The 24,903-nt window shown below is 40.9% G+C and overlaps 1 protein-coding gene across 2 annotated transcripts in view; it reads left to right on the top strand.

Moving 5' to 3' along the window:
- The window catches only part of LOC149459966 (phosphatidylinositol 3,4,5-trisphosphate 3-phosphatase TPTE2-like), a 114,204-nt gene that overhangs the window by 62,912 nt on the left and 26,389 nt on the right, over positions 1-24,903 (top strand). For both annotated transcript variants that reach the window (XM_089680345.1, XM_089680344.1), the window contains exons 4-8: positions 2,132-2,179; positions 9,823-9,984; positions 13,070-13,189; positions 17,554-17,653; positions 21,568-21,631. In XM_089680345.1, the coding sequence (XP_089536471.1) occupies positions 2,132-2,179; positions 9,823-9,984; positions 13,070-13,189; positions 17,554-17,653; positions 21,568-21,631 (494 nt within the window). The remainder of the gene's footprint in view (positions 1-2,131; positions 2,180-9,822; positions 9,985-13,069; positions 13,190-17,553; positions 17,654-21,567; positions 21,632-24,903) is intronic.

The raw sequence follows: 24,903 nt of genomic DNA, 5'->3' as shown, positions 1-24,903 counted from the left end.
GTCATTGCTGGGTTTTTTTTACCATTTGGCTTCCACTAACTTCAGTGGGGTTTGGATTCATTTCAAACTAAGAAAAACGACAATAATACCGTAAAAATCTTGTAGAAAATGGGCTAGAAAGGCAGGGCCCCTAAAATTGTCTTTTTAATGCAGAGGATTAAAATGGTAGTTTTATTGAAGTATCTGGATTGGGAGCAGGCTGTCTGTCCACAGCAGGGGATCTTCACTGACCCCTTAGCCTACCACTTGAGGAAATTAAGATGCCACACCAAAAATTTGCATGTACAGCTTCAGCTTGTTTCCACATTCAAATAAAAGGTGTGGTCACCAAGCCAAAGTGTTTCTGAGGCCAAGGAAACACCCCCTTCATTAAGCATACAAATAATCACAGTTTCACACTGGACTGAAAACTGCAACTGTTGCAAATGCATGGTGAATTTTAACTGGTTTAAAATTGAAATACGCAATAGAGGTTATTTACTGAAACTGGAGAGTGCAAAATCTGGCATAGAAACCAATCGGTTTCCAGGTTTTTTGTCAAAGCTCAACTGAGTAAGTTGAAGTTAGAAGCTGATTGGCTACCATGCACAGCTGTATCAGATTCTGAGTTCACCCGTAAATCTACCCTAGTGTGTCAGCAGGTGGTTTGAGCAGCCTAGTGGCCACTCAAAGTAGCTACTAAAAGATTGTGTAATAGGCTCCAGGAAACCTATAGATAGTCAACACAGTTCTGATCCCTCAAAGCTCAATATAGTTTCATATCACAGGCTGGTGGAAATACTTTTTAATTTTACTGGTGAGGATGCATTTAACCCCCTTTCTCCCCCCGCAACTGGCCATAATTCTCCCTCAATTACTTTCATCCAAAATATTTATTTTTTATTTATTTCTATATTTACATTATGGCTGCCCTTATACTATATGTAGCACTACTCCTTTAGGAGTCGCTAAAGTTTTGGGTCCCCTCTAGTCCTGCACAGCCAGGTAACACACATTTTCCACACAGACATGCATCCAGGAAACCGTAACCAGTCCTTGAGCTTGTTTTAATTTTTTATTATTTTATTAAGGGAATTCAACTTGGATGGGGTAAGGGGTGTACGGGATGCGCAAGGGTAATGGCAACAGAGGACAAACTTTCCTGGAACTATATACCAGTCTTTATAGCAAAAATTCTCTTCTGGAGAGCTAACCAGCATCACCTGTAGAACCACCCCAGACCCCATATTCTCCTAATACAGCTGTTCATGGTGAATCCCTGGGCAGGGGATCCAGTGCTTGTCACTTAAAAAAAAAAAAACAGTACCAGGTAGTAAGCTAGTCTAGTTTCCCACTGAAGTGCTCCTTCCCCTTACTGGACCAAGGGGTGCAGGTCTACTCACTCAGTCCTTCTCCTGTGCTGCTGGGGAATTGGTGGCTGCTACCAGGCCTTCTAGCTGGGCCTCTCCTTTCCTGCTGCATAGGCGGTCCTTGCTCCGCGGGCCAGTGAAGTCCTGAGCTTTCCACCTTCCAAGCTTCCCTGTCTGCAGGTGAGCCTCTTCTCATCTGGGCTCCCTTCCAGGCTCCTGCTTTCCAGCCTCACTTCTCCATCTTCCACCTGAACTCTCCTTCTGCTGAGAAGGCTCTGTCAATTTAAGAGCTGTCCTGACCCCATGCCAAGCCTCCTGTTTGGGATTGGCCAGTGCAAATCAGCCAGTCCTTACCTCCTCCCACTGCTTCTAGAACATTCTCCAAAGTTCTAGTACAGGAGGAAGTCTCAAAAAACTAATCTGCAGAGCCTCTCAACTCTTACCACAGTTTGGACCCTCTAACTGTTTCACCTGGGCTGCTACTCAGCCCCTGCCTAACAATGTACAATCTAGCTCCCCCTAGCTATCTAGGAGAGTGCTACATATAAAATTTTAATGATGAAAATTATGTTTTGTAAAGTTACATTAAATTAGGTGAAAGAAATTGATAATGATGTGATTATGATATACAACTGAACATACATTTTTCCTGTTCATGTCTTGGTTTATCAAGGTGTCTCTGATCAGTGTTGGAGTACCAATAGAATTCATTGTGTAAAAAAGTAACCGCAATAAAAATAAGAATTATAATAATAATGACCTTTTTCGTTTTTATTTTCCAGCAAACTGAAGAAAATAATCGCTCCATTTGTAATGTCATTTGGATTCAGGTAGGAAAGATGCTATTGTAACTAGATAAAGAGTAACTCCAGGCAATAAATATTTGTTGTTTTTTTTTGAGTGGAACTTGATCAACCACAGGATCTTCATTGTCCATGAAATTGATAAGGTCTCCCCCCATTTCCTCCATGACAAGGTTCACCATTGTTACCTTCTTTTGTTATCCATGTACTCCTATGGAGAATACATTAGGTCCATGTGTAATCTGCATAGAAGTAAATGTTCGTTACAACAATAGCTCACGCCCTGTCATAGCCCTGCTAGGGGTGTGTGAAACCTCCAATCCAGGGTCCTGGACAATAGTGGAGACCCCGTTTCCTACTTCTTTTAAAGCAAAGAAATTACTCTCAATCACTATTGGCAGCTATTTGCAAACTTTGTAGCAACTGTTCAGATCTTTGTTACCAAGGCGACACCAAGGGGTCTATTTAAAAAAAACAAAATCACTGTGCTAATATCCCTAGCATCTGTACAGCTATCACAAATATTCCACATCATTTATGTAATGTGTTTACTTCCTTTGATCACCAGCTCCATGAAGTAGCCATAATGTGGTATTTTCTTGATTTGGGTAAAATACAGCATTATGAAACAGTAAACATATCACACAACTTGCAGGATAGACCTCGAGGGGTTGATTTACTAAAATTGGAGAGTGCAAAATGCAGCTGTGCATCATGGTAGCCAGTCCGTTCCTAACTTCAGCTTGTTCAATAAAGCTTTGGCAAAAAAGAAATGTAATCTGATTTGTTACTATGCAGAGCTGCACCAGATTTTGCACTCCCCAGTTTTAGTAAATCAACCCCCAAGTGTCAGTGACCCATTTTTTGGACATCAGCCATACCTAATGACATCCACTAAAATAATATCACGATGTATCATTTTATAACACCATGCTCTTTAGCTCTTTAAAACTTTTCCTTGGCAGCTGCACAGTCACTAACAGCAGAAGGTTAACCAGAATTGGTTATACAGACATTTTTCTTAGTTCTGACTAGTAGGCTAGATGGGACTGGCTTGGGTAACCATGTGTTGTATGCCTGCAGGCTCCATAACATAAATTTGCTCCTGACAATTACTTCAGCTATAGAACAACAACTAAGAGATAGAAATAAAGCAAAAAAATGTTTAAAATAAAATATTGTTAAAGGAAGATATGCACTTGTCATAAGCATTGGCAAAATAACTGTCACATGATGTGTTTATTATGAGTCAGCTTACGGTTTTGTCAAAACACAGAAAAATATGACAGACAACCTTTTAATCTGTTCAACTATGCTCTAGCAGTGTTTGGATTTTTTTTTTTATTCTAATATTTATTTTTGAGAATGCAAACTCATCATGATTGCTTCAAGATGGTGCCTGCTATTCATGTCTTTGCTATTTTGTGGCATATGTTCAGATGTGATCATATTTTAAATTAATACATTTTAGGCATTATACATTGGGACAAGGATGCCATGTCCTAAAAAAACTAGTTAAAAGCTCTCCAGGAATCAAAGAACTCAAGATTTCCCCTCTGGTCACCAATTACTCCTGTCTTACTTCAATTACAGTGCTACAGCAGTGTCTTTAGCATTTGACACTTCAAGAAGTGTCAGATGCCTGTTGTCCCTTTGCCACATCCTGTGGCTCTTTCATCTGAGCTCTGTAGCACTAAACTGCTCAGCAGTGACATAAAAGTTGAAGAAAGGACTGGGGACGTAGGCAACCAATACTCCCGAAGTGTTGAATGCTGGAGATACTGGTGGTGGATGTAGCACTTTAATCGAGGGAAGGTAGGAGTTATGGGCTGCCAGAAAGGTAATAAGGGCTCTTCTGCAGGAAACTGTCAGATACAGTATTATAACAGTCACCTAAAAGCTGCCACTGTACCTGATTTCCAGGGCAATACCAGGCTTACAATATATGTACCTGAAAATGTACATAATGATACAATTCCTACTTTTATATGTTTCGTTTAATACACCAGGGCTGTCAAGTTAGTCAATTAGTAATGCGTGGGAAGACTGAAGAAGTGAGTCGAGGAGTAGAGAGATATATATGTGTGGCTCTACAAGCTCCAGTTTGCACGGGCATGGCAACTTATTCATTTAAATGGGCTGCTGTGCCTCCTGAAATGCAGAGAAAAGGTCCCTGCACCATTTTAGAATTTCAGCATACTCAGGAACTGTAAGTATAGTGAGCTTAAAGTGCAGGTGCAATTTCCGGTGCAGGTGGCGTGCCATTTTGATTAATGGCACCCTCCCGCATTCCCTGCTTTTCACTATGTGGTTGATTATGGTTGCGGGAACAAGTGCAGTCGACACATCACCCGCACAGGTGTGAACCTAGCCTTTAGAATACAAAAATATTTAAACAATATATTTTTATTAAAGTTTTATCATGAATTACAGAAACAGAACATAAATAAGAGTCCATAGGTACAAATATACAGTAGCTGACATGGGTATGGCTCTTGGTATACATTACACTGAGCGTGTTAAAACAGCATTACGGATTTAAAACATATCAAATTAGCATGTTCAGAGGCATAGAATAACGTGATTTCTATCAAAATGTACATGGGGGAAAAAACCTACATAGCTACTATTCTCATATCAAAGTTGGTGAAAAACTGATAAACATAAAAAAGTGAGTTTGAAAAGTTGAGCTTCAACAAGTATAAGGGTGTACGAATATTAAAAGGATACTTGTAAATTATGTAAAATACCAAGGGCCTTAATTAGGTTTTTAGGTGGGGCCTCAAGGAAAAAAAAAAAAAAGAAAAAAAAAAGGGAAAGGAGCTCATCAGCAAGGCATCCAATACTGTATAAAAGAATGAAAGAAATATGGCAAGGTTCAAAGACCAAAGGGGGGGATTCTAAGTCACAAGAGACTCTTCCTAAAAGATATCCACTGGAGCCATATTTTCTGGAAGTGGGGCTATTGATCATATAACCGTGCTGATAGCTCTTTCATTCAGTTAAATTGTCCATCCTGTTATAAAGGGTGCACCTTGATATTTCCAATGTCTTGGGATTATTGCCCTGGCAGCCACTAAGAAGAAACATAAAATCTCTTATTTGACTTTAGGGATACTAGAAGCATGTATAATAAAGCAATTCAGGGGTCGGAGAAACTGTTTCTGAGGCAAAGGCATTATATACTACAGTATTTTGAAAATATTGTTACAAAATTGGCATAGGATTGGACAATTCCACTATATATGCTGCACGGTGCCTATGTGAGATAAACATCTCCAGCATTGAACTGTGTTTATATCGAATCGTATTTGGAAAAATGTTATGTAAAAGCCAGTGATACCATCTATTAATTTTATAGTTTTGCTCCTGTGTTACACTCACGATAGAAGGTTTATTGGTCAAAATGCAGAATTTGTGGACTTTGTCTTCCATGAAGGTGACAACTAACTTCCCATTCCACACAATAAAAAGGTTTGTCAAGAAAAATCTCAGTTAAAAGAAGGTTATAAAGGAGGGGCATGTCGTGTGTTGGGGGGGGGCGGGGGGCAGGTTGTAGACATAGAATTGAAAAATAAACAAATAAATAATACGGTAATGTGATGCTATTATTTTTAACGATTTTCCCTCCAGAGGATTTACCCCCCCTTCCTGACCAGGCCATTTTTTGCGATACGGCACTGCGTTACTTTAACTGACAATTGTGCAGTCATGCAATGCTGCACCCAAGAGAAATTTATGTTATTTTCTTTCCACAATTAGAGGTTTATCTCGGTGGTATTTGATTGCCTGTGTGTGCTTTTTTTGTTTTTTTTGCGCAAAACAAAAAAAAAAGACAATTTTGAGTAAAAGACTATATTTTGGACTTTTTACTAATAAACATGTCCAGTAAAACAAAATAAAAAAAATCAAATTTCGTCATAAATTTATGCCCAGATGTGTTCTGCTACATGTCTTTGCTAAAAAAAAAATCCCAATATGTGTACATTAATTGGTTTACGTGAAAGTTATAGCGTCTATAAATGGCGGTATAGACACTGGAATTTTTTTTTTTTTTATACTAGTAATAGCGGCTTATAGCGGGACTGCGGCGGGCATTCTGACACTGGGAAGGAACTAACTCCCCAGTGACACTAATACAGTGATCAGTGCTAATAAAAAGCACTGACACTGTGCTAATGGCACTGGGCAGGAAGGAGTTAATATGTGGGGTGATCAAAGGGTTAACTGTGTGCTGTTTTACTGTGTGCTGTGCTTTACTGTGTCAGCACATTGCTTTGTATTGCTCTGCTATGCAGAGTAATACAAAGCAGGGGCGTATCTACCACAATGCAAACAAGGCATTCACCTAGGGTGGCATCTTCCAGGGGGGCAGCGGCATCTTTCAGGGGGGCAGCGCCGCCCCCCGAAAGAAGGGATGGTAGAAGGGACACACGCAGCATGGGGAACAGGTGGGATCTGAGAGGGTCTGCGGGCTGCTTGATGGTGTATGCAGAGCCTGACTCTTGTACCCGGGGATGTCTAGATCTGTGAAGGTGAGGGTTGTCAGTGTATGGGGGGGGGGGTAGTGGCAGTGGAAGGCTCTCTCAGGTGGGGGCGCTGAGGTGTTGTTGGTCAATGTCAGGCGCTATTCGTGGGGAAGGGAGGTGTTGGTCGGTGTCGGGGTCTCTCTGGGGGGGCCAATTTTTGTGTTGCCTACTGTAGGGCAGCACAAAACCTAAATACACCACTGATACAAAGCAATGTGCAGGAGCTGACAGTGGAGAGATCTATATAGTTTACATACAGGTCTCCCCCCCCCCCCCCGTCCTGTCAGTGATACTCGACGATCGTCGAGTGCCAGTGGAGAATTACTGGCCAGGACCCGGTGATCAACAGCTGAGGCCAACAAGCTACCCGTAAATGCAAAAATAAAATATATATATATATATATATTCAAAAAGTGCTTTATCACAGCAATTGTGTAAATGTGTAAATGAACCCTTGAAGGAAACTAGATGTCCATCTTTAGCTGGCCATATTCGGTTTCATTTTTTTTTTTTTTTTTTGCTAGCATGCTGAAGGAAAAAAAAACTGATTTCTCCATCTGCAGGTGAGGTGGATGGAGGAATCCCCCCCAGAACATTGTATTCTGACAGAAGGAATCTCCGCTGTCAAAAGAAACCCATCAGATGCAACTACTGATCTACAAACGTTTTCCAGTGTGTTTGTTTGACCGAACAATTGACTTCTGCCAAACAGGAATGGCCACACATGGATCAAAATTCAGCCATTACCTACTAAACCATCCAAATTTCAATCTGGCCAGTTTAAGATTACCATATCCATTGGGTCACAACACAACTGTTTGGTTTCATGGCACAGCTAACGGTGCTAGTGGAAAAATGAAAAATCTACAGGAAGGACTCAAAAAACATTAAAAATATTGCAACATATATGTCATTTTTTATTTTGCCCATAGTTTCAAAATACTTTCTACATTTACTATTTCTTTATTAAATGAATATAATCCTGTTTAAAATTATAATACAAATTTATGGAACAGAAAATAATTGGCTAAAGATAACACTACAACTGCACCAAAATAGAAATGTACTCATTTATGTTTGGTTGCTGCAAAATTAATAAAAATTACTGCTTACATGTTAAATAATTAAAGACTATGAGATCAGTGAGTTCAGTTTGGCCAAATTCCAAGAAGTTCGTTTTGATCATCCGTCCTGTTCAAGCTGCACCAGACAACACTGCACCAGTGTGGGAAACATTTTGGTTGACAAAACAGATCAAGTGTAGACTTAGGTGGAGTAGCCGCAGTACTTGAAAACATTTTAAAGGAAGACATTCTGTGATTTCTCATTGATGCTGCTCAGTGATCTTTCACTTGATTTCACTTATAACAAGCCTGACATTAAAAAAAATTACTTGACTCCAAGAGACAAAAAAGACAAGTGAATACTGCATCCCCATGTGTTCCAGAAAGTGGACTGCTGAACTGTACTGGTCCATTAGCTATGTCAATACTGTTTTATAAGCACTATAAACTTGTTCTTCTACAGGCAGCTTGTATATGCAGGAGCTGGCTGTGAAATCTGTTTCTCATAAATGGCTTCAGCACATGTTTTATATAAAAATAATTTGCACAGCAATTCACCCAGTAAAAGTGCATGTACGTTTGATTGGGTGCAAATGTACATAGGCTATATCTTGTGCTGTTCAAACATAAATCATTGAATTGAAACAGAAAAGGCTGAATTGGCCACTAGATGTACCAAAACATTGGGGGTTTTTCCCCATTCGCACAGTATGAATGTGCATGCACTTACACTGAGCAAATGACTATGCAAATTCTTTACATATCAACCTCCTATGAGCAAAAAGAAAAAAAAAACAGCACTACAGCTGGTGCCACCAAAAGCATCAATGTACATGACCGGACAGCAACAGTCCCGCAGCAGTAGGCCAGCAATGTGAAACTGCAGTCCCGCTGTGTACAGCTCTGAATCCCACATCCTGAGAGCAAACCGATCCCTTGCTGTAGAATATATCTGCAAAAACATTTAATATAAGCTGAAACAATCATTTTAATGTAATGTATTTTCAAAAGTTGTTTTCAACCTGTTTAAACCACTTGACCTCTGGAAGGTTTTACCCCCTTCATGACTAAAGCATTTTATTTGCTATTCAGCAGTGCGCTACTTTACCTGGCAATTAATAATGTAACACTGTACTCAAATGAAATGTTATCATTTTTTTCACATAAATAGAGCTTTAATCAGCCCTTGTTTTTTCTTTTTTTTTTTTTTTTATATATAACCCAACAAATACAGAACATTTTGAAAAAAATAACATGTTTTTTATCGTTTCTGTTTAAAAAGTTTGTAAACAAATAATCTTCCTTCATAATTTCAGGCCAAAATGTTGTCTGCTACATTTTTTTGGTATAAAAAAATAACCCAAATCAGTGTATATTATTTAGTCTGCGTGAAAGTAATAGAGTCTACAAACTATGGTATATATATTTGAAAAGTGATCTGATGGCCGATCTCATTTCTTGAGGCCATAAACTGCCAGGACAGCCCAAGCGAGCAGGCAGGCCCCATCCCACTAGGCCTCCTGGCAACCTTCCTCCTCCAACCTCACATCTTCCTACTCCTTCCACCCAACTCCCCACACTCCTGCTACTGAGCAGGCTCCTACACTTTTAAGGGAGTCCCAGTCCTTTGCCAAGCCTTCTGTTGGGGATTGGCTGAGGTCCCTCAAGTGTGCAGCCAGCCACTCCTCAGATCCACCCACTGCTTTCAAGACCCTCCTCTGAAAGCCTCAGAGCAGGGGGAATTCCAGAGGGGCTGGACTGCAGAGTATCTCAGCCCTGACCACAAATTGACCCTTCTAGCTATTACAACTGAGCTGCTAACAAGCACCTGTCTAACCATTAGGATCTAGCTCCCCTTGGCTAAACTAGGAGGATGCTACAGTTTCTATGCAGAGCTGCACCAGATTTTACACTCTCCAGTTTTAGTAAATCAACACCAATATCTACTCATTTATTAAATCAACCCCTGAAAAGCGAGAAACCATTCAACTACTGTAGGAGCAATTCAGATGTTTTTTGTCATGTGCAGGTTTGAAAATAAAAATAGAGATTATGATTGTACTTATTTGTATTTCAGAGTATTCGGAGTTCTGCTCATCTTGGTGGATTTTGTGTTCGTCATCGTAGATCTGTCGGTGATGGATAAAAGTACTCAGACATCGCGTATCATATCAGGAATTTCCTTAAGCATTTCCATCTTCTTCCTCATGGATGTCCTGCTACATATCTTTGTGGAAGGGTATGTGGCAGACCAGGCATCAAGGCATTGCACGTCTAGTCTCAATAAACAGCAAATACTATTACTAAAATGTAATTACTAACTAAACTTACTACTATATACTAAAATGTAGAGTAAACTCCATCAATAAAGGAAAGTCCTGTCTTTTAGGCCCCTTTCACACGGGCGTTCCGTTTTCTTCATCAGTTCAGTCACGTTTTTTCCAAGAAAAAATTGATCAGTTCACATCAGTTTTTCATCAGTTTGTGTTTCATCAGTTTACATCAGTTTTGCATTCAGTTTTTGTCTGTTTACATCCATTTTTGTCTGTTTACATCCATTTTCGTCCGTTTACATCCGTTTTTGTCTGTTTACATCGTGTTTTTTGTCCGTTTTATATCCGTTCTTTGTCCGTTCCCTTTTTTTTTATGGAAGACAAATAGGGTTTTCTTCTGCTCAGAAAAGGGTTGTTAATGGATGTGGACATTAATGGATGTAAACAGACGATCATCCGTTTACATCCGCTAGGCCATAGAAATGCATGGGTGCCAGTTTTACATCCGTAAACTGATAGATGAAAAACAGACATATGGAACGCCCGTGTGAAAGGGGCCTTACAGTTTAGTGTAAGCTTACGGAGTATTAGTAGGTAAATTAGATCAATTCTCAGGCCTCTGGCTAGGATAACGTGTAGTATATGCTGCAGGTCTTAGGTGGGGTGTCTCATCCTTTAGGTTAGAACTTTGGAGATTTAATAAAATCTATTCAAGCCACTTGATTATCGTGGGGTACACACCACTTGATCTTTAAGGTGGGCTTCACCTACTTGTTGCTGTTGGGTTGACTGCTCCCAAGCAGTGGATATTCAAGGCTGTGAAGCTCAGATTGCAAGACTCTGTAGACTCCCATCAACAAGGACCAAGTTGGAAGAAGCTGCCAACAAGAAACAACTCTTTTAAAAAAGCCCAGAGATGGCGAAGTAAAAGGAGTAACCACTAAATGGGTGCAGTCTAATTCAGTGGCTCTCAGTCACTGGGATCCAGCCTTCCTCCTGTCAGGCTGCAGATTCCTGTCTGCTAGGCTTACATAGGCTCTATGGAACTATAGTATGTAGTGATACGTAGGCAGGGCTGAACTATAGTGAACCTGTCAGTTGCCTCTAAAACCAGGTGGCAGCACAGTGGTTCTTGCATAGACATTACATGCAAAAAGTCATGTGCTGTCACCCCCCGAAACATGTAAACATGAGACCTTGGGTCTGCTTGCCTCAGTGTTAAATAGCTTTTGTTGTAAAAAAAAGGCTTCCCAGAGGTTTGAGTGGCGTATCACACCAGGGTGTACCACTGCATACCTGTCGCTGTCCTCTATTAATTCATGTAATTGGGTAATCTAACCAATTCAAAAGTGTGAATGGACAGATCAACAGGAAAGAGCAACAGGTGAGGGTTGCTGTCAGCCTGTCAATGCTTTGTACCGGCTCAGCGGCCGCCACTATTTGCATGCACCTGTCATTTCAGCTGCAAGAATCTGCCGATTCTTGCTGGATTCCAGTGTATGTGGCTAAACCGCTGTGTAAAGGAAGCCTTAGGGCAGGGGTGTCCAAGCTTTTGACTTTCCTGGGCCATATTGGAAGAAGAGGAATTGTATTGGGCCACACATAAAATACAAACACAATAAGGATAGCTGATGAGCAGGAAAAGACAGACAGATCACAAGTTAACGATCAATAATATAGGTAAAGTACCTACCGTAAGTAATTAAACTTTATTTTTTTTTTTTTTCTATATTATAAAAGGGGGCAACATAAAACTGTATTTGACACTGTTTTTGATAAACTAACATATCAGTATATCTGGTACGATGGATGTAGTAGCAATTCTCAATGAATTTTCAAGGTGCTCATTAGGATATTTTGGTTCTAATTTTGAATTTCGTATTCTTCATCCCGCAAATAGCTGCTCACAAAAATAGGTGTTGCCGAAAATTGATGACATGTATAAGGCGTGATTGTGAAGAGAGAGAGATTTTTCTTTGGGAAGATAAAACTTATGAAAGCTTGGTAAAGAGGCACTCTTCTTTGTCCGTATGTGTTCGCTAAGTGTAAACACATTTGTACAAACAATTCCAAAAAAATCAACATTTTTAAGTAAGTTTATGATTTTGTGTTGGGCCACATTCATAGCCGTCTTGGGCCACATGTGCCCCGTGGGTCGCAGGTTGGACACCCCTGCCTTAGGGTTATACAGAATAGAGACAACTCCATTACCACAGTGCAGTGTCTTGTACCTCAGCAACCTGGAATCAAGTGCACATGGGCATTTGGGAAGGAGGTGTGTTTATGTAAATAGTGATCATGCCAAAGTCAGGAGGATGATGTTGCACTCACATCACAAAACTAGAGCGATGAACTGGCCGGCTGTGCTGTCCACTCTACTCTACGTTTCATTTATAATGTTTTTCTTTGGCATATGTTGACTATATTGACCACTGGAGATGGTCCTGCTAAAAAGGAACAGGTGACAACTCTGCTATACTACCATCCAGCTGACACCAATAATACCAAAAGATATGCATGTTAAGGACCTGTTCATATCATAAATCGCACAGCAACACGCTGTGAGTTCCTGTGCATTTTACCTGCGAACTGTGTGCAATGCGATTTCAGCCCATTCATTTGAATGGGATGAAATCATACTGGACCTCATCAAAAGTAGTGTATGCATGCTACTTTATAAAACTCACAGCAACTGGATCACATGGTACTACTGCAATATGTGATCTTGTGCAAACCAAAGCACTGCATTTGCGACCTATGTTTGGGGTGTTGTTAGGTTAACACTGACACCCGCTGCAGATTGCAAGTGCAGTGCACTTCAAACATGGTGCCGGAAATGTGCAACACGTTCTGCTGAATTATTTAAAACATCAGATACAGTGACTTTTCCATTTCTCATATTTCCTCCATGCTCACATATCAGGACGTGTCTTGTATTGTGTGGAATGTCAGCACGTCTGTTGTCCGCTTCTCTTTTGTTCGTCTCACTTGGAAATCTTATTCTTTAAATAAACTGAACATATTTTGCTGTTTCCAATGTTTCTCTTTCAGATTTCAGAGATACTTTAGTTCAAAGTTGAATATATGTGATGCTGCTATTGTTGTTATCACGCTGATTGTTACCCTGACCTACGCGTTCACAGATTTCAGTGGAGCCACCAATATTCCAAGGTACAAGTTAATCATTCCAGATAGGTATTAATAAGGCTCAGCAAAAAGTACTTTTTTAAGGTACCATGTTTTATATGGTGGCTGATTTGTACAAACTGCAAGAGGGTTCTTTACCTTTTCAATCTAGGGCACGATTTTGTGCATGTTCATAATGCTTAGACACGTATTAGCCTTGACATATGACCACCCACCTAATATTGAGTAGGTTCCCCTTTTGCCACTAAAACAGCCCTGGCCCATGGAGGCATGAACTCCATTAGACAAAGCATCACACAGATTCCACAAGCTTGCCTTGTTCCCATAGTGTATCCTGATGCCATATATTCCCCAAGTAAGTGAATCATTCACATCTGACCATCCACATGATGTAATAGAAAATGTGATTCATAAAACCAGGCCACCTTCTTCCATTGTTCTTTTATCTATTTCTGATGCTCACATGCCCACTATAGGCACATTTGGTTGTGGATACGGGTCAGCATGGGCACTCGTCTGCAGATATGCAACTCTATACGCAACAAACTGTGATGCACTGTGTCCTGACACCTTTCTAATGGAACTAGCATTAATATTTTCAGTAAAATGAGCTACAGTGGCTCCTCTATTACATCAGACTACACGGGACATACTTTGCTCCACACGTACATCAATGAGGTCCTGACCACTGCAGTCTGGGAACATCTCACAAAAGCTGCAGTTTTGGAGAGGCTCTGGGGGTTGATTACTAAAACTGGAGTGTGAAAATATGGTGCAGCTCTACATAGAAACCAATCAGCTTCCAGGTTTTATTTCCAAAGCTTAATTGAACAAGCTGAAGTTAGAAGCTGATTGGCAACTATGCACAGCTGCACCAGATTCTGAGTACTCCAGTTTTAGTAAATCTCCCCCTCTGTGTCAACTCATTACAGTTTTGTCAGTCTGCTATCAGCACATCAACTTCACTAACATCATCAACTAACATCTTTAGTTCACTTGTTGCCTAATATATCTGACCCACCTTCAGGTGCCAAGATAATCCATGTTATTGACTTTACCTGTCTGTGGTCATAATGTTATGGCAGATCGGTGTATATTTGGTATAATTGTCTCTCTGGAAAAGTTCTGCAAATCATTGTATCATGAAAAATGAGAATGTTCTTTATATGTATATGTAGGCAGTACATGAAGTGTTTTAGCTACCTTTCATGCTGTGCACATTTTGTGCTGTTTAGTCATTCATGTTGATGCACTTCTTTAAAATGGTAATTTTACACTTTATGTGAACCAGAGGAGGATCACTCAAGAATATGCAGTTTCCTTTTTGCATCCAAACTTTTGATATGTTTGGCCCAACCTCCACAGACCAAACCCAGGTGTGTTCGGCTCATCCCTAGTATAGAAACAATAAAAAAATAACATTTGATTTTACCCCATTCACAGAGCAAATGTACCATAGGTTTATCTAGACAAATAGCTATGCATTTATTTTTTTAATAAATACTCCCTTAAGTGTATGACCAGTTCTATTATGTCTGGTAAGAGTTACAAGTTCAGCCAAGTTTCTGATACTCTGGAATGTTCAAAATGGGCTTTGCACTTGGAAGGCCAAATCTACATAAAGAGCTGACCACTCAAGTTTGACATGGAATTTAACTTTTTATTTTTTTAGTTTTTGATTGAGTGATGAAGTGTTAAGGTGTTTTGTTTTTGCTGTTCTATCCCCACTGCAGAGATTTTTCTTCACTTCATGCCCCTGAGATATAACAGGAAGTCAACAGAAATATCCACAATGTGAGGGCAAATTCCATCATTGAAAGGTGTTACCTGAATAGTTGTTTTCCTATGAATTGATACCACTTTCTGTTTCAGTGACAGTCATATCATTTTCATTTACTTCACTTTCTGTCTGGTGACAATGGTCTCCAGAGCAAATATGATGAATCTCCCCAGTGAATACCAACCAAAGGATCTAACTATCCCCCATTTTATTCAAAACTAGAAAACATTTTGGCTGAATTCTTTCAAGCAGACTAAAGTTTCTTTTTTTATGCAAACAATCTAAAATTGCTTGATAAAATGAATAAATGTATCTACACTTGAAAACAAAGAGATAATGTATCAAAACTTTAGCAGACAGAATATGGAGCAACTGTGCATGGAAACCAATCAGTTGAGTTTCTAACGTCAGCTTAATCAGCTTTGATAATGAATGATCAAAGTTGATTGGATGCTATGCACAGCAACTCCAATTTTGATCATTTGCCCTCTATTTTGTCTTTTGGCATTTCCATAAGGTCTTCAAGCTATTTTGCAGGATCATGATTTTCTATTACCCGTTCGAATGAGTTTGCTGATTTATGCTTATTGGCTGTACAGCTCAGAGGTCATAAACTTTTCACACCTCCCTGATTTCCACTGACCTTCATAACCTCCCTCTCCCAATACAGGGGAACAGGCTTTACTAACTTGATGCCCAACAAGCGAGTGAGCCATGGTCAGTATGCAGCCTGCCAGCCCTCACCAGACTTCTAACCAAGTCTAAAGCACAGCGGCCACTTGCTAAGTGACAATGGCTCTGAAGGGTTTTAGTGCTGGAATTGCTAGCTGTCAGTCAAAGGATCAATGAATGGTGGATGGGAAGATGATTGAAAGATCCACCCCCTTCATTCATAGATGCTGCTTCATTCATAGAAGCTCTAGTACATCTTCTATGAATAGAGGGGTTGAGTATAGTTAGACTCAACAACCTGTGTCAGCACCTTAGTTCTATTACGTTGCCACACCTAAAGATTATGGTGATGGGGGGGGGGGGGGGGGGGCATAGAGGGAGGAGGGTTTTACCCAAAAGAAGAGGTATCATCACAATGGACACACCCTACTGACTGTAAGTTATATCCCTGGTGCAGATTTTTCTGTCTTTCATTTTGGTTTCACTTAGGCTTTAATAATGCTCTTGTAATACAGTATCGTGCATGAAAGTATGCTTTATTAAAGTAGTTCTAAAGCTTGAAGGATTTTTATCTTCATGCGTTCTATGCAATAAGGTAAGACCTTCTGTGTCACAGACTCCCCCTCAACCCCACTTATACTATCCTGAGCCTGATGTCGATCCACTATTGTTTACGAGAGCTGTTGCTCTCCTGGCTCTCTCCCTCCTCACTGGGCAGACTGGTAGCAGTGGAAGCCATTGGTGAGGGTATGGGGCCAAGCCCCACTGTCTGTGCCAATAGAGACAGGGAGGGAGGCTTGGAAGCAAGCCCACATGAGTGTCTCCATGGAAAGTGGCTTTCCATGGGGGCACTGGATGGGGGGAGGAGCCAGGAGCATCGGCAGGGGACCTAAGAAGTGAAGGATCGAGGCTACTCTGTGAAAAACCATTTCACAGAGCAGGTAAGTTAAACATGTTTATTATTTTAATTTAAAAAAACTGAAGCTTTAATATCACTTTAAGGTAGTTCATTCATTCTGAATGGATTGTCCGTGCACCCTGATGTAATAAAGACTGGATATTCCTTCTTTTTCACACAACAATTCGCAATGCACAGCATGTACGTTATGGTGCACTTCAGTTCAGGTTCATAACCTCCTATTATAACAGTGTGTTGGGGTAGCAGTTAAAATGAATGGCACTACAACCCATGCACACCAGTGGTTATGCACTTTACTTATTAACACAATGCACATTTATGAAAAGTAACTCTACAATATGGTACATGAATGAAATTAAATATGGATAATTCAAAAGGTAACACAGATTTGCAACTGACATGTATGCACAATTTTTAACTTGAGATTTACAAAGAAACATAGAAAAATTATGGCAGAAAAAGACCTAGTGGTCCATACAGTTAGCCCTTTTTTTTTTTTTTTTAAACATGTGTTTGTATTTTTTTCATTCACTTCATTAATTTAGTTAACTTTATTTCATTACCTTCCTTAATTTCAGAGTGTTTACATTAAAAAATAGTTTAGTTCTGTTTTAAGTAGTTTACTAATATGTGGGTCAAGCAACTCAGTCTCTCCAGTTATGGCCAAAACCCATTAGTGTACAGTAGTATATATGTCCTGGGATGGGAAATACAGTATCTGGTGCAGCTAATCATGTAAATAACATCTCATGATGACAAAATGTAGATTTTAGTGTCTAGCAGATTGGTAATATCTGCTTTTCAATGAAGAATAGGACCAGATCATTGCAGAGTATGAGTATGAGAGACAAACTTTGACCCTTTTCTATAATCTCACCATTTGCATGGAAATAGATAAATATTAAAGCACTGACATTCAAAACATCAGTATTTTAGGGGGCTTTAAATGTGTACGTTATACACACAGCAATACAGTACACATGTATGCTAACTAAATAAATAATTCTCTCTTCCTAGACTGGTAAACTTTTTCCGAGCTTTGAGAATCATCATCTTAGTGAGAATATTCCGCCTGGCATCTCAGAAGAAAGAGCTGGAGAAGGTTACTCGCCGAATGGTAAGAGTGACCTCATGGAGGCTGTAGGATAGAAGCCTGAATCGGATACACCATCATCATAAAAGTAATAAATTATGTCATCACCTCATCCATTCCTATTAAACAGTTGAATCTATCAGTATAAATGCATTAATTGCTGTGCTCCACTAATATTATTACATCTAAAAATCACCAAAAAAGAAACCTTTTTAAAGTCCCCCAAAAGAATAATTTATTACACAATTTTTTGTTGACGATGCATGTTGACAATGCAGTGTTATAACACAGTATTATTTCATTCATTTTTCATATTTCATAGTTACATATAGTTACATAGATAATCTGACTGAAAAAAAGACAAAAGTCCATCCAGTTTAACCATTAAAAAAAAAAAAAAAAAAAGTTATAATCCTACACCCACAGTTGGAAGGCAAAAAAACCAGCAAAGCATGAACCAATTTGCTTCTGCAGGGGAAAAAAATTCCTTCCTGATCCCCCTAGAGGCAATCAGATATTTCCTGGATCAACTTTAATTCAAATTTCATATTTGAAAATTTCAAATACATATTTCATTTCATTGATTTTTTTTCACCACAAGTTGTGGTGTGGAGTACTGCATCCCAACATGCTTCACTGCAAAAATTAGTGCATGTTCTACTTTTTTCAACGCATATCAATACAGCGCAGTGGTGTAAACTGAACTCATAGGATCAAGGCAAATTGCCTTTTTATGTGTTGGTACTGTGTTGCCAACTGCAACCTAACCCCTATGGTGTGAACAGACCCATAAGTGTAAAGAAAAATCCCATTGTAGAACCCTCTAGTGTGCTACTAGATTAGTGTAGTGTATTTTAGGTAAAATCATTGTGTATGATTCATGGTAATTGTGTGAGTCTGTGATTGAAGTGGGGATATTGCAGGTCAGCTGAATGACTCAACAGGTTGTGGTTCTATTGCCTCCTCCTGACTCTGGAGGACCATAGAACTTTCCAGAAGTCAATAAGCAGGAAGTGGTGGAGACCTAATCTGCATGTTCACGGGAGTCCAGCCAGTCCCAGGTCTGGAGGCCCTGGCAGAGTTGTGGTGTGGCCCATAAATATGGGAGAGTCAGGCTGACAGGGGAGTAGGGTGGAAGATGGAGTGCTGAGGAGACTGTAGGTGCCTGGGAGGGGTCCCCTAGGTCTAGGAAGGGCGGCCTTCAGGCTGGCTCTGGAGGATACATTCAGCAGTGAGGCATGAATGGGATTGAGACCTGGAGTAGCAGGGTGCAAAGAGGACAGAGTGAGTACAGCAGCACACTCTGGGTTCTACAAGTGGAAAGACTGCCACACGTAGCAAGCTTTCTAAGGACAGTGCTGGGCTCAATCTTTTTTGTCCCGGGAGATCTTCCGAGAGACATCTCTACATGTAGCTACAAGAAGTAAAGTTGATTTTTGAGGGGCTGTTAGTTTCTCGCCCATAAAGAGCAGCTGCTACTACTGTTACTGCTACGACTGACGGTTTTCAGGAAAAGAACAGTCCAGGATCTGCGGTTGTACATAGGAAGGAAGTGTCCCCCTTCCATTCATTCAAGCCAAACTGGGCATCCCATAATTCCTATTTCCCTATCCAAGCTGATTTCACCTAATAAAACAACAAAACCAAACCCATGGACTGGTCATTGTCTTTGGATGCAAGTCTGTGTGAGAAATATCTGTTGCCTGGCTGTGCAGAGAGAGGCTTAGGGATACCCACTACACAGCGGCCCTCTCGAGGGTAGCGCTGCACCACTAACCACACCTAAAACACAGATCAGATGCGTTTTCATTAGGCTGCTTTCACTACAGTCTGCTCTTTTCTGCTTACTGAATGATTGTTCAGGAGAGCAGTGTGCCATCACCTGACATCACCCAAACCCTGTTGGCCTTGTTAAATAATTCAGCGCAAAGACATGATAATGTACAATTGTATTAACCCAGAACATCCAATCAGATTTTACTTTGCTATTTAATCTGAGAGGGCTGAAATCTGATGAGTTACTGGATACTGTACCTTGTACGAGGGCTGCACAGAAAGGAATGCAAAAGCAGGCTTTATTTTTTTATTAACTTACATAGGTTGTTCAAATTTCATGTGTTGGTAGAGTAACACATCTTCTTTTTCATTGAAGGTAAGTAATGGATTCCAAGCAGAAAAAACATGCTGTCACTGAGTTTTTTGACCAGAGGGGAGTAGGCTGACCGACATCCACAAAAGTCTAAAGAATGTTTATGAAGATGACACCATTGACAAGAGCAGTGTGTACAGATGTGTGAAGAAGTTTAAAGAAGGGGAAACCAGAATTAATGACAAACCACACAGTGGGAGACCATCAACTGCGACCACTGACACGAATTGTTAGCGAGTGGAGCTCAGTGACGGCACTTTACGTCTGCTTGGAATCCATTATTTACCTGAAAAAGAAATGTTACTATAGAAGTGAAGTTGCTCTACCAACATATGAAATTTGAATGGCCTATCTACATTAATAAAAAAATAAAGTTATGCCCATTTTTGCATTATTTCCAGTATAGCCCTCAAATATAGCTGGTCCTGTTGTGAGTGACATATATGATGCCATCTGTCACTAGTCTTCATGTAACATAGTTATTACCTGTTGATCCTGCCATATCCATTTATTTTCTTTAACTGGGCAACAACATGTAGCCCCAGCCAAGAAAGTTATATGCATATTAAAAAAAAAATGGTTAGAATATAATATGCCTCCTGAAATTACTAATTGCCTTCCTATTGTAGCGCTACCCTCTTGAGGGCTGCTGTGTTTCTGGATCTCTCTGAGCTTCGCACAGCCAGGCAACACGCATTTTTTACAGCTGCATCCATAGTCAGTGAACAGTCCATGAGCTTGTTATTTATTAGATATATAACTTGGATAGGGTGATAGGGGTTATGGAATGTCCAGCTTGACCGAATCATTGCAAAGGAACAACTTCCTTCCTATTTACTGTAACAGATCCTGGACTGATCCCTTCCCTGAAAGTGGCCAGTCACTACAGATCCGTAGCAACTGCCCCTAACGAGTTAGGACTCTCAGCCCCCTCTGAAAGTTATCTTAGCTTGTTGCAACTACATGCAGAGATGTCTCCTCTTCCCTGTAAAACTGCCCCCAGCTCCACAGTCTGCAGACATTACCAGCCCTCCTGGCTGCCTTGAAGATCTCCCAGGATAAGGATAAAGGATTACGCACAGCGCTGTCCTTTGAAAGCTTGCTGCATGTGGAAGTCTCTCCCCTTGTGAATCCCAGAGTGTGCTGGTGTATTCACGCTGTCCTCCTTGCTCCCACTGCTCCCAGGCCTTGATCCTGTTTATACCGTGATGGTAAATGGATCCTCCTGAGCCAGCCCGGCCTGGAGGTCAGCCCCCCTAGACCTAGGGGACCCCTCCCAGGCCACCAACAGCTTCCTCAATACTTCATCTTCCACCCGACTCCCCTGCCACCCTGATTCTCCCATAACTATGGGTTGGCCTCACCACTCTACCAGGGCCTCTAAACCTGGGATTGGTTATACCATAAACATGCAGATTAGGTCTCCACCTCTTCCACCCACTGGCTTCTGAAAGTCTCCATGGTCTTCCAGTACCAGGTGGAGGCAAGAGAGTCCCAACCTGTTAAGCCATCCAGCCTGACCTGCAGTAAACCGACCTAATTTCAGACTCACACAGTTACCATACCATATTGAGCCATACACAATAAATTTACCTACACTAACCCTAGTAGCACACTAGAGGGTGCTACACTATCATGCTAATACTTAATTACAGGGAATTCTCACCTTTCCGCAACATATCTTATTTGCAGCTTCACTTTCTGTCCTCTGCCTTTCAATAATCAGAATCTAGTTGACACCTTATAAAGTGCAATCTATGTAAACTAAAAAAACAGTCTCATTTTCTAGGTTTCTGAAAACAAGCGGCGGTATCAGAAGGATGGATTTGACTTGGATCTCACCTATGTTACAGGTATGTGTTATGGAGGAAAAGTCAAGATTTTCCTCCTGGGTAGACAATAGGTGGAAAACTTTTAACCATGGGGAGATTTACTAAAACTGATGCACTCAGAATCTAGTGCAGCTGTGCATGGTAGCCAATCAGCTTCTAACTTCAGCTTGTTCAGTTAAAGCAGAGCTGCACCCAAAAGGGAAAATTCCTCTTTACGTACTGGTCCTCCGTTCCCTGTGAGGAATTTGCACCTTTGGGGACGGGGGAGGGGGGTTTCTGGGGGTGCTTACCCAATTTTGACAGGTATCTGCTCCCATTTCCTCTGCGATTGACTTGGCGATTGGAAGTGGAAGTTGTCCTCCTACCAAGCCCCTTCCCCACAGTCTTCTGAGACATGAGAATAGTTCCATAGTCTTTTGGGACCTTTCACAAGGTGCAGTGCTGGTTGTGCATGTGCAGTGGGCACTAGGCTGTGAAGCCACAAGCTGTTACAGCCGGATGCCCAAACTTAAGATGCCAACACCGGTGAGCGAGGATGGCCAGTGAAACCGGCTATGGTGAGTACACCGCTGTATCATGGGACAGGTGAGTGGCTGTTTTTTAAAAGTCAGCAGCTACAGTTTTTGTAGCTGCTGACTTTTATTTTTTTTTACCTTTTGACTGGAGCTCTGCTTTAAGCTTTGACAATAAATCCTGGAATATGATTGGTTTCTCTGCAGAGATGCACCAGATTTTGCACACTCCAGTTTTAATAATTCTCCCCCCATTGTAATAATGATAAAGAGCCTAATGATGTAGAACCCAACTTTTACTTGTATTACCTGACCTGGCAGAGGTGGCCTAAAGCTTTCTGGATTGCATGTATACGATACTGGAGGCTGCTATGGCCTTATTATATGTGTCTTATTTTATACCATATATAGATCTGATGTACCCACAAACAAGTGTTGCTATATTGAGTAAAATATGAAAACTATCTTACAAAGTATATCTGATTCAAAACTTAAGAAATTAAGATATAATCTGTTATTACAGGATATGTTGCAGTTATTTGGGTTAGGTATTGCATACGTTTTCATTGAGTATTTTGCAATTCAGATTCCAGTTGATATCAGCAATTACACTGGGCAGGACAAATTGTGTTGTACAATCACATCTAGGTTTGTCACACCATCTCTTTAGTATAAGCAGAAAGGAGTTATGTTAACAAACAACACAGACAAGCCAAGAATTGTAATTTTTTTCAGTTTATATCTTTGTTGATGAATTCTGGATCATTCCTCATGGACAGAGCGTTGGACACAAGGAAGGAACTGTTCAACAGTGGACCCGAGAACACATCTAGATATGGTTACATTAGGAGAAAAAAGTATATGAAAGTGAGCGCTCTCACAGCAGCAGCCAAAGCACCCAAGGCAATCACAGCAAACCTTCGGGCATACACAGAAAATATAAGAAGGTGCGGCGCTGATGGATATGACATAGATTCTATAAATCAATATATATCTTTAGATGATCAGAAAATGTATAATAGAAATAATGACCAATATAAACTTGAGTAAGCAATAATGTCCAGGCAAATCAACACATAGAAATAGGAAAGCCCAGGATCAAACGGTAGAATTTCGCACTCACCGGACGCGCTATATAAAAGCGCATATGTAGTGTGACCCCTGGAAATCACTCATCAGGCGGGTACAGTGGGTATCCGAGAGCAGGGGATCTTGGTAGAATGGACAGCATCCAGATCCAGAGGTCCTCTTTAAATTAGATGAGTAGTGGACGAGGAACTCCCTCCGGTGGCCAAAATAGGTATGATGTCCTACAAATGAATTAGCTCCAAGTAGGAGCCAAAGAATCTCTCATAGTGTAGTAAGTAAAACCAGGAACATTTATTCAAAAATAGTAAAATCATAAAAGACAGGGCAGAAAACACTGAATCAGTGAGTGATAATAATAGTGTGACTGACCAAGAGTAATATGGCCGCCGGGCCTCCTCGTGGCTCCGGGCGGCTAAACTGTCACGCTCTGCTGGCTCCTCCTAAGGCCTTTCGTGCTCCAGCACATCATCAGAGGGGAGGCCAACAGCAGCATGACAAACCCTCTCCCTAAATAGCGGTGTATGGCAATCACACGTGTGTGAAGCGGCAACGCCATTTTGCCGTGGTCGGCACCATTGCGCATGCGCGGCCATTTTGCCGTGGTTGGCATCACTGCGCATGCGCTACTCCGTGGGCGCCATTTTGCCATAGGTCTGAAATCGTATTTCAGACAGCATTCTCACCCATGGCAATACTGTGTTTCCACGGCCTACCATAGTTAATCCCAAACGATGCAGACCTTAAAATACGCTCTTTAATAATGCAAGTGGCACAACACCATCACTATAATGATGCTGTTTTAACAGCATCATTATAGTGATGGTGTTGTGCCACTTGCATTATTAAAGAGCGTATTTTAAGGTCTGCATCGTTTGGGATTAACTATGGTAGGCCGTGGAAACACAGTATTGCCATGGGTGAGAATGCTGTCTGAAATACGATTTCAGACCTATGGCAAAATGGCGCCCACGGAGTAGCGCATGCGCAGTGATGCCAACCACGGCAAAATGGCCGCGCATGCGCAATGGTGCCGACCACGGCAAAATGGCGTTGCCGCTTCACACACGTGTGATTGCCATACACCGCTATTTAGGGAGAGGGTTTGTCATGCTGCTGTTGGCCTCCCCTCTGATGATGTGCTGGAGCACGAAAGGCCTTAGGAGGAGCCAGCAGAGCGTGACAGTTTAGCCGCCCGGAGCCACGAGGAGGCCCGGCGGCCATATTACTCTTGGTCAGTCACACTATTATTATCACTCACTGATTCAGTGTTTTCTGCCCTGTCTTTTATGATTTTACTATTTTTGAATAAATGTTCCTGGTTTTACTTACTACACTATGAGAGATTCTTTGGCTCCTACTTGGAGCTAATTCATTTGTAGGACATCATACCTATTTTGGCCACCGGAGGGAGTTCCTCGTCCACTACTCATCTAATTTAAAGAGGACCTCTGGATCTGGATGCTGTCCATTCTACCAAGATCCCCTGCTCTCGGATACCCACTGTACCCGCCTGATGAGTGATTTCCAGGGGTCACACTACATATGCGCTTTTATATAGCGCGTCCGGTGAGTGCGAAATTCTACCGTTTGATCCTGGGCTTTCCTATTTCTATGTGTTGATTTGCCTGGACATTATTGCTTACTCAAGTTTATATTGGTCATTATTTCTATTATACATTTTCTGATCATCTA

The sequence above is a fragment of the Staurois parvus genome, unplaced genomic scaffold (genome assembly GCF_062004578.1).
Source record: "Staurois parvus isolate SC_StPar_1 unplaced genomic scaffold, SC_StPar_1.0 ptg000242l, whole genome shotgun sequence".
NCBI classification, from domain to species: Eukaryota; Metazoa; Chordata; class Amphibia; order Anura; family Ranidae; genus Staurois; species Staurois parvus.
Note: the sequence above shows the minus strand (reverse complement) of the source record. Positions and strands in the feature narration are given on the sequence as shown.